The sequence below is a fragment of the Ictalurus punctatus genome, chromosome 20, assembly GCF_001660625.3.
Source record: "Ictalurus punctatus breed USDA103 chromosome 20, Coco_2.0, whole genome shotgun sequence".
In the NCBI taxonomy this organism is placed as follows: domain Eukaryota; kingdom Metazoa; phylum Chordata; class Actinopteri; order Siluriformes; family Ictaluridae; genus Ictalurus; species Ictalurus punctatus.
The window spans coordinates 23,138,472-23,149,156 of NC_030435.2; the positions used below are offsets into that span (position 1 = coordinate 23,138,472).

Below are 10,685 nucleotides of genomic sequence, written 5' to 3' on the forward strand. Positions count from 1 at the left end.
CTCTTTGGGTTTTTTCGCTAAACATTAAAGGATACCTGATTTAATGATTCAGAATCGTTTGGAGCTCGGTGAGTATAGTGCAGTAATGAATCATTATTAAGAAACAAAATTATTAAAATTGTTTTGATACGATTCAGTACAGTGCATGAATGTTTTGACCTTTTCTCTAAACAATTCCCTAAACACGCACCTAATTAATGATTTGATAGAATATGATTCAGAATCATTTTAATGCAATTCAGTATAATGCAGTAATTGTATTGTCCCAGTCATGCCTCTGTATCGTCCAGAAATGTGTTTACTTTTTCTCTAAACTCTAAGAAGTTGGTGTATATAGAGATAATGGTTTAATAAAATACGATTCAGAATCACTTTACTGTGATTCAGTAATATTTTGAGCTTTTCATTAAATACTGACACCTGATTTAATGATTCAGTTGGATTTGGAATCGTTTTGATGCCTTTTAATATAGCACAGTAATATTGTAAATGAATCATGTCTCACGAATCGATGGTAATTTGGTACGATATGATTCTGAATCTTTTCACTATGATTCAGTATAGTGCATGTTTTTACCAAATAATTTCTTATGATCAGAGTGAGTATTCAACACAATATGGTTCAGTATCGTTCAGGAATGTTTTATTATTTAGAACTTTTCTCTAAATAATAAGGGATACCAGATTAACGATTGAGTAACGATTCCGTAAAATACGACTCTGAATCGTTTTAATGTGATTCATTGTTGTACAGGAATTTAACCCCCCCCCCCCCCAAAATTGATTTTATGATGATTCAGAATCGTTTCAGTGTGATTCAGCACAGCCAATCTGATTTAATAAGTGTCCATGCGTTCGAGTTGTACAAAAAAAAAAAGAAGGAAGCTTTATTAAGTGTCCATTTAGATATTTACAGGTAAACTTTCTGCTTAAAGAATTCTCTTTAAAAATATTTGGCTCATTCAGCACCCTGCATTGTTCGTTCAGAAGTGCGTCAGTTCAGTCTCGTCCCTGTCGCCACTACTGAATCTGTTCTTATTTCTGTCTGTAATTAATGTAAAATCTCACTTTCGTTGCCCAAATGTTTGCTTTAATGCTGAATCTCTCTCCTGAGCCACGCAACAGAAATGATGACATGATTTTCTTTGTGTGTGCGTGTTATATAAACACATACATACACGTCTCAAAAAATGAGAATATCATGGAAAAGTTCACTTTTTCCCGTAATTTAATTCAAAAAGTGGAACTTTCATATATTCTAGATTCATTACACGTAAAGTGAGATATTTCAAGTGAGCTTACAGTCTCTTAAAATATTCCAATAAAGAATTTAATACCGAAATGTCGACCTTGTGAACAGGACGTTAATTTATGCGCTGATACTCGGTCGGGGTTTTAATCCTTTTGTATGAATGACTGCGTCGGTGCGGCGTGGCGTGGAGGCGATCGGCCTGTGGCACTGCCGAGGTGTTCTGGAAGTCCAGGTTGCTTTGAGAGCGGTCTTCAGCTCGTCTGTATCGTCGGGTCTGGTGTCTCTCGTAGATTCTCTATGGGGTTCGGGTCAGGCGAGTCGGCTGGACGATCGAGCACAGTAACACCACGGTCAGTAAACCAGTTACTAGAAGTTTTGGCACTGTGGGCAAGTATTGAGTCCTGTTGGAAGAGGAAATCATCTCCATAAAGCTCGTCAGCAGATGGAAGCATGAAGTTCTCTAAAATCTCCTGGTAGACGTTGCATCGACTCTCGACTCGAGAAAACACACTGGACCGACACCAGCAGTTGACACGACAACCCAAATCATCACGGACTGTGGAAACGTCACACTGGACTTCAAGCAGCTCGGATTCTGTTCCTCTCCACTCTTCCTCCAGACTCTGGAACCTTGATTTCCAAATGAAACGCAACGTTTACTTCCATCTTCCCTGTGATTGTGTGTGTGTGTGTGTGTGTGTGTGTGTGTGTGTGTGTGTGTGTGTACTGAACCAGACAGAGATTAAAGCCTCAGGAAACCTTCGCAGATGTTTGGAGTTAATTATCTGATTAGAGTCTTCTCAGCTCGGCATTCCTGTATTATAAATTCTTTATTCGTATATACCGAGATACTGGATTTTTGATTTCCATGAGCTGTAAGCATCAAAAGGATTAAAACAAAAGGAAGCTTGAAATATTTCACTCTGTGTAATGAATCTGGAATATATGAAAGTTCCTCTCTTTTAATTAAATTACGGGAAAAAATAACTTTTCCCACCATTCTCATTTTTTGAGCTGCGCGTGTATATAGTATCTATCACTACACGAGGACGAGTGTCAGATCAGGGCGTGTCCCAATCCGTTTACGGTGACGAGTGTGTGTTTCTCACTACACTGGTGTTCGCTTTATGGCTGATGTTTGTTAAAGCTCCCGTACTGGAGACTGCCGGGTCGGCCTACGTCTGTCCTTTCTCTTCGGTGATCTCCTCGATTCGGGCCAAGACGCTCTCGATCAAATCGAACGTGTAGAGCGCCGACTGCAGCACCTGGAACGCACAAGGAGAGCGTTACACGATGCAGATTAAAAATAAACACGCGTACGGACCGCGACGGTTCCCCAGAATCATAACGTCGGGTCCGTTGGTTAAAATAACGTGTGTGTGTGTTTAAATAATAGCTCACATAGTTAGTTATAGAGCTAGCTTTTTTGATAGCTGGTATAACGAAAGATAAGTGTTCGATACTGAACGTAAATATCCTAGGTTGCAGATTGAAAACGTAGAACATGAAGAAAATCGGGACCTGGAGCTGCATTTCCGGAGTCATGTTGGGCAGCGTCTCGTTGCCGACGGTAACCATGCAGGCCGGCGCTTTAGAGTCTACAGAAATGCACAAAAAGACAAACTATAATTGGAGATGGGAAGACTCTTGAGAAAAGAAAGACTTGCCGTTACAACATGTGATGTGCTTGAACAAAAACGTAGCAGCCATTTTGTTTTTCTTTTTGTTTCTTCGAGTTGCGCATATCCAAGTCGGGGGTGCACATACTTATGCCCTATTCTAGACGCGTACCGAGTACGAACAATAACGGGTTTTCCCCATTAGAGACTTAGTGTTTGATTGGAAAAACCTCTCGTGTTGCCTTCAAAGCCCCGTTGTGGAATTGAACACAGAAATACCGTGACGCTCGGATCGAGTTTTCGGTCCGAGGCGCGGTTCGAGACGACGATGACGGAGGGACGTCTACGTTTAGGCTTTACTTTCTTAACCGCACGAGAACGGGAGAAGAAATACGCGTTTTCTAAAACGACGGCTTTTCGCTCGGGGACGATTTTGTCCACGATCGCTTTCGAGGAAAAATCCGTTCCCGACCCCTGCTAATTTCTACGAGCACGGCTGTGGGATATTTTTAACAGCGTGTACGGTGTCGTTTCGTACTCGGGGACGGGCGAGCCGTACCGTAAACGCCCGAGTAGAACACCTACCTTAAAAGACACTAAAATAACACGACAACCAACGCCAGCGTATGAACTCGGACCTGCAGTGCTGCTCTTCTTCTTCTCTTTCGTGCTCTTCAGCTCGGCCTCGTAATGCGCTCGGGACATGTTCAGGCCCGTCCGCAGGGGCTTCATGAAGTTCTCCTCGATCGTACACAGCTCGCTCCATATTCCTGTCTGAGGATCACACACACACACACACACACGTCATGCTGCAGCATGCTGGGAAACGCAGCAGACGTCTGTAGACGAGAGATTTTGTTTATCTCCTACCTCGTTGTGCCATTCTTTATCTCGGATCAGCAGATAACGCAGCAGGTTCAACGACTCCATAATCCTGCACACACACACACACTTCTGAGAATCTTCAAAATGTCCTCACTATCTCTGTGCTGCCCCGGGTGGAGAACAAATAATTCAAACACAATACCCAAACTTTGAGGGAGGGAGAGAGGAGATATTGATACCCATATGGTGTATATCTTGCTCTAATATGCTTTAAAAATTTTTTAAAAATCAGACTTAAAAAAAAAAGGGGGTTATTTTGGGGATTGTCGTGTTACCGGTCTAGATTGTGTAGCAGGTCGGTTTCTGGTCCCTGAGGAAGACTCAGGACCTGATGCAGTAAAGGCAGGAGATGTTTCCCCAGGAACCAGTCGTTCTCATGACCCGGCTACAGGAGAGAAAAAAAAAAAAAAACACGATTCATCTCTCGAACTTTAGCTTTCGCTCTTCATGTTAATAATATGAATCACCGACTCGGACGCAAGGAGCGAGCGAGCGCTTTTTAAAATGGAAATGAATACGGACAACGTTTCCGTGTGAGGGGGCGTGGCAGTGGGCGGAGCACGTGTCATTTGCACGACGCCGTCGTGCAAATGACGCGTGCTCCGCCCACTGCCACGCCCCCTCACACGGAATCTGGAGCTCTGTACCTTTAAGGCGAGGTCGATCTGGTTCTTGATGTTCTGGATGATGTAGCCCTCCACTCCTGAGTGACTGCTGGTTTTCAGCATGCACCTGGAGAAACAGAAATAAATAAATAAATAAATAGATAGATAGATAGATAGATAGATAAATAAATAAATAAAAGTCTGGGAAAACTTTGACGACACTACCCGTACGACCCGACGCTACTGTTTCCCCCCACGACGTCGTACGTAGTTACGTTACGCTTCTGAGACGCCCGTACGAAAAACCTCGTGTTTGTCTCTGGCGAATAAAGTTAGTTTTGAATGAAACACTCGCCTGAAAAACTTGTATTTGGCCTCGGTGTTAAATTTGTCGATGCTCAGCTGGAAAACGGAGAGTCCTTTAGTCCTCTGTGAAAACACACACACACACACACACACACACACACACACACACACACACGCTTCAGGTTCTATCCACCTTACAAGCCTTCATTTATAATGAGCTTCAATACAGGTGCAGGATTACGAGCGAGACTTTTATTACTCGTTAGCGACATTGGCCTCGTTTGTTTCCATGGAAACAGACTGATTACCCAAGTGTGTACGGGATTTCACAGAGTTTCTTTTCGGCAGAAAAATACTTGAATATTCCTAACACACCACCTGTTAGAAATGCGTTATTAACGAGCCGGCGTTCTGTAATGCTCGTGCGGTGAAGCGGAAGAGGAATAAAGCGCGTCCGGACACGCCGGTACGGGAAGATAATCAACAGCAGGGTCGTGACAGTGACTCGGTCAATGAATAAAACCGCGTTCGTCTTACCACGTTCTGAACCGGACACAGCGCCATCACCTTAATCAAGTCCTGGAAAAGACAGAAAATGAAGCGGGCGTTAATGACCAGCAGGAGGCCGCGAGTTTTAAATCTCGCCGTGCTTTTGTAAAGGTCTCGGATTAAAAATCCCGATAAAGAGACGAGGAGGATGAAGGAACGCTGCTGTACCTGTGGAACGTTTAAAAAAGATTTAAGATCCAGGAGGTCACAGGGCAGGCTGCCGTCCTCCACCCGCACCAGCGTCTTCTCATACAGCTCCTGTACAGAGATTACTCATCAGACTTACACGGGAAGCACAGCGCCGAACAAACTCGTGTCCATCAGGACCATCAGTACCGTCTTTCTGTCCCGACTAGGAAGGCACGGCGAGGGGGTTTTAACGGTTTTCACCCGAATCAAAACCTTTTAAATACCCGAGCAAGAAGAATAACCGGATTCAGCTTTTGTGAACAAAAACTAAAGTGCTAAATACGTTTTTTAAAAAGTGGCGTTACGGTCAGAAAAGATGTGTTCGAGTGTGGATCCGGGTCGCGTTCTGTACGTACCAGTCCCTTCTGTAACCGGGATTCTTCAGTTCTGTTACAGGAAACGAGTCGGGGTGAGAAAGGAGGGAGAAATAAGTAAGTAAGTAAGTAAATAAATAAAGTAAATAAATACCTAAAGAGAGGCTTACCGACTGAGTAAGAGCTCGATGTATTCCATGTTGCACTGCAGGACAAAAACTGGGCTGAAGAAAGAAAATAAAAGATGCGGGCGATGAAAAAGTCGTGCATCTTATAACCTCTGGAGCGATGATGATGACGACGACGATGAGGATGATGATGATGATGTTTTGTACCTGAGCACTGAGGGGAACAAGTCCATGGCGATGTGGTGCACGAACAGTAAATGTGCCAAGCTGGCCAGAGACTCCTTCGGATATCGGACTTCCTCCTCCAGGAACCCGGGGACGTCGTGCTTCCGCAAAAGACTGTGGGACAACAAGTCCGGGAGCGACTCGCCGATACTACACAGAGTGACCTGCAGAGAAGAAAGAGAGAGAGAGAGAGAGAGAGAGAGAGAGAGAGAGAGAGAGAGATTATTATTATTATTATTATTATTATTATTATTATTACTACAGAACTGATTAGGAGCACAACCAGCAAGCAGTCTTCTTACCAGGATGTCGGTGGCGAAGTCTCTGAGAGGGGACGTCTCTAGCGCGTCTGGGTCCTTCAGCTGGACGTCCAGCAGAGGCTCGCTCAAACTCTTCATACAGCTGGAACGACAGTAACACCAGGCCTGTTAGCGCAGCGTTCTCTTTCGCGCAGACATGCATTTTAAAGACCACAGTACGATTAGGAACAAGCCCGCTAGATTCGGTACACGCTGGAGGGTTTTTTTCCCTCGAACAGTATTTAAAAAAATGACTGAGTGAGTGTTTCCAGACTTGTTGTTTTCACATCATTTTTAAAGATACTGTAGAAAACATGTTACGGTCACATGTTCCAACTCTGGATACGAGGTTTCAACAGAGGAGGCGTGGTCATGCTGGCGTTTGGGACACGGCACTGTTGTATTCCAGTGTTAGAAACCTACAATTTCAGGACCTCCACCCGGAGCTCGTCGTCCCTGGAGACGGTGCGACGTTCCTTAATGTTCTCCTTGATCTCCTCCACGAAGGGTCGGATGAAGCGTGACAGAGCCGTGCAGCAGCGACACAATCCGAACACGTCGTCCTCCTCCTGCTCCCGGCTCTGGGGAACAGGAAGCTTGGTCACCTGACTGAGCAGGGTGGAGAGAGCCATGCCCAGAGTCGAGGCCTTCCTCTTCCCCAGCTTCAGCAGCACTGCAGAGAAAAAGGACGAGAGAGAGAGAGAGAGAGAGAGAGAGAGAGAGAGAGAGAGAGAGAGAAAGTCAAGGCTTCTGAGGGGTGCAACAGAAGAGCGTTCACCTGGGCGTCAGGTACGCAGGAGAGAGAGGATAGCGCAGTCCGCGGTGTGTTACGCAAAGATGCCGTCGGCTTCACCTGTTAGCCTTCACCCTCTCCCGAGATGGAAGCTGTGCTATGATGGGGGGAGAGAGAGAGAGAAAGAAAGAGAGAAAGAAAGAGAGAAAGAAAGAGAGAGAGAGAAAGAAAAAAATAAAAGATAGTTTGATAAAAAAATTAACAAAAAAAGGGGAGAGACAGAGAGTCAGTCAAATGAAAGTCAGATAAGAAAGGGAAAAAGAGGAGAGGAAAGGAAAAAACAGAAAAAGTAAAAAATAAAAATAAAAATAAATCTCAAGTCAGAAAGAAACAAAAAAGGAGACCAAAAAAATCAAGAAAACAGACAGACCCAAAATAAAAAAGAAAGGAAAAAAATAAAATCAGAAAGAAAGGGATAAAAAAAAAGAAAAGAATAAAACTAAGAAAAAAAAGGAGAAAAATAAAGAAAATCAAAAATAATTAGAAAAAAAAATAAAAAATACAGGCCCAAAAGCAAAAAAAGAAAGAAAGAGAAAAAAGAAAGGAAGGAAGAAAGAAAGACAGAAAACCAAGAGAGAAAAAAAGAGAAAGAAAACAGACAGACCCAAAATAAAAAAAAGAAAGGAAAAAAGAAAAGGATAAAGAAAGGGATAAAAACAAAAGAAAGAAAAACGAGGGAAAAAAGGAAGAGAAAAGAAAGAAAATCAAGAAAGAAGAAAAAAAAGAGACAGACCCAAAATTTAAAAAAAGGAAAAAAGAAAATCAGAAAGAGAAAGGAAAGAAAAAAATAAAAAATAAATAAATAATAATAATAATAATAATTATTATTATTATCATCATCATCATCGTCGTTATCCATCCATTTTCTGTGCCGTTTCTCCTACACAGAGTCGTAAGGAGCTTGGTGCCTATCCCAGGGAACTCAGGACACAAGGCGGGGGACACTGGATGAGGAGCCAAACCATCACAAGGCACAATCACACACGCGTTCACACACACACACGCATTCACACACGACAACCCCCCCCCCCCCCCCCCCTTATTTATTTATTTTACCGTCGTACGTTAGTCCAAAGTTTTCTTTTTTTCCCCTCCCTTCACTTTCTTCTCAACAGACTGCATTAATTATTTTCCACACGTGAACAGAATCCTGATCACAGGAACGGCAGGAACTAGAGGAACAGTGACGTCCAGTGGGAAGGTTCCTCACCTGTCTGTAAGGGCGTGAGCAGCAGAGCGACCGTTTCAGCCACAGCATCAGCATCAAGTTCTTCCACCTGCTCCAGCAGACCGACCACCAGCTCTTTAGGACTGCACACCTGAGAGCACACAGAGATCCAGCTCACGTTACCGTCACGTCACAGTCCCGTCAGACCCACCGGCTGATCTGAGGTGAACTCACACACCTGCAGTAGGTGAGAGAAGATGGCCTGACAGTGATGCAGGTTTTTCTCTTCCTTTTTAAGCAGAACTTTGACTAACGGCTCCAGGAGGTTCCAGCCCATACAGCTCACGATATTCTGTAATACAAACAAAATTAAATCAACAAAAAGGCGACACTCCTGATTCTCTTACGTCAACGTATAATATCGGAGCGGTAATATCTGCGTGTCGTCCTGTCTCACAGCTCACTTTATTTCTCTCGTCGACGATGACGCTGAGGACGTGAGCGCCGTGTCCCTGCTCGATGCAGCTCCGCCCCGCCGTGCTGAACAGGTCAAAGTCGGCCGGAGAGAAGTTCTCATCCTGAACGTGTTGCTGCAGAGAGAACGGGCGGATCAGCGGAAGATAAACAAGGGAAAGGGAAATGAGCGGATAAAGAAAAAACAAACAAACAAACAAACAAACAAACAAACAAACGAAGTTGAACTCCTGCGGTCTTACACATCTCTGTACGACATCACTGAACTGCTCCAGCGCCATCTTACTGCATTTCTGTCGTCTCTGACCCAGATTACCTGCACAGGGACGAGAATAATGCTTTATATGCTCTCTGTGTGTGTGTGTGTGTGTGTGTGTGTGTGTGTGTGTGTGTGTGAGAAACACAGCTCTCGTAGAAGTTTCAGTTTTCTAATCAGGTTTACATACAGAGCATCAGTTTCCTGATCAACTCTGAAACGATGATGATGATGATGATGATTTGTCTTTTACTTGCAGTACCGATGATACGATTAATTAAATTAATTAAATTTGCAACACACAATGTTTTTCTGTCTCCTTTTCGTATGATATGATTTGAATTCATTTTTGTAAACAAACAAAAGCGTGGCACTGCTATTTTACACAGCCTTCGTCTGCAAAACTGAACATTAAGACAGTAGTAGTAAAATGATGGTCACGTTGATCTACTACTTTTTCATTTAAAAAAAACAAACAAAACAAAACATTTATTATAAACAGTCACCATAACAACAACCAATCAATAAAAAGGTCAATAATGTATTATTTTTCTGTTTTTGTTGTTTTCATTACCATAATAAATGTAGATAGCTGTTTTAAAAATAAATAAATAAATAAATAAATAAATAAACAAACAAACAAATTTTACAGTTATTTTTATTCGACAATTGTACAAAAATGCTTTTATGGCACTTTTTAAAACATATATTTAAGTAATTTATTTAGCTTTTTTTATTTCTTACATTTTAAATAGTTTATTTAGTTATTATTAGCTATTATAGAAAAAAAACAAGAACAAGCAAATCTTTTTTTTTTTTTTTTAATTAAGCATTAAATGTTACATAAATATTTATTTTGTAGGGTTTTTTTTTTAATCGTGAGATTATTATTATCCAAACATACTGAAAGCAAACAAATCACTACTTTTATAAATCATATTGTATTATTATTATTATTATTATTATTATTATTATTATAGCAGTAGTAAGGAATGATTGATGTTATTTTCATGTCATTTATTTTATTTAACTGCAATATTGGTGAATTGTAAAAATTAAATTAATGTAAAATTAGCTAATATATTTCCAGTATTTAATCTTTTAATTATTTCAAGTTTTATGGTTGTTTTGTAATTTATTTTGGGATGCTTTACACTATATAAAGTGCCATAAGGCTAAATAAAAGTACTATTATTATAAAAACAGGTAAGTACGTCAATAAAAACCCAAAGAGGTCGAACTCTAAAGAGTTTCTCCGCACTGTTTTGTGCAATATGTGCTTCTTCTTTTTTTAAAGTTCGAAATAAAGGATAAAAAAAAAAAGGTTTTTAAAGCTGATCGGAATGTGGATGTGAATTTCAGCCCCTTGCTTAGCCAGCTAGCAAAGAAGCGAACTGATTACCGTCTGAGGCACAGAAAACGAATAAATATCAAAATAAAGTGCTTTAACCAAAAACATAGCAAGACCATAACTACATAAATATCACAAAAATAAGAACTTACTTTGACACAAAGCTCGTGTAAAAGCCCAGTGATTGTTATGACGGTACCGAGCGCCAGAGTGTGGGCTAGCCGCACACCTCTTTTCAAAGTGACGCAACGGGGTTTGTTTGTCCCTTGGCG

At 41.7% G+C, this 10,685-nt stretch overlaps 1 protein-coding gene across 1 annotated transcript; it reads right to left on the reverse strand.

The window, feature by feature from the left end:
- Window positions 1–867: 867 nt before the first annotated feature.
- glmna (glomulin, FKBP associated protein a) lies at window positions 868–10,680 on the reverse strand. The gene is made up of 19 exons (XM_017495458.3): window positions 10,566–10,680; window positions 9,049–9,122; window positions 8,797–8,922; window positions 8,571–8,684; window positions 8,375–8,483; window positions 6,795–7,044; window positions 6,375–6,474; window positions 6,055–6,236; window positions 5,890–5,943; window positions 5,762–5,792; window positions 5,385–5,474; window positions 5,205–5,246; window positions 4,717–4,790; window positions 4,404–4,488; window positions 4,032–4,141; window positions 3,742–3,805; window positions 3,510–3,645; window positions 2,774–2,850; window positions 868–2,517 (listed from the first exon to the last, which is right to left on the reverse strand). Exons 2-19 carry the CDS (start codon window positions 9,085–9,087, stop codon window positions 2,428–2,430), a joined length of 1,773 nt encoding a protein of 590 aa, XP_017350947.1. The 5' UTR covers window positions 9,088–9,122; window positions 10,566–10,680; the 3' UTR covers window positions 868–2,427.
- Window positions 10,681–10,685: the final 5 nt, after the last annotated feature.

Coding starts and splice junctions, on each gene's coding strand:
- glmna (XM_017495458.3), bottom strand. CDS start 9,087: ATGGCGCTGGAGCAGTTCAGTGATGTCGTACAGAGATGT. Junction 8,484..8,570: donor TCTTCTCTCACCTACTGCAG/GTGTGTGAGTTC, acceptor GTGTGCTCTCAG/GTGTGCAGTCCTAAAGAGCT. Junction 5,247..5,384: donor CTTTTTTAAACGTTCCACAG/GTACAGCAGCGT, acceptor TGTCTTTTCCAG/GACTTGATTAAGGTGATGGC.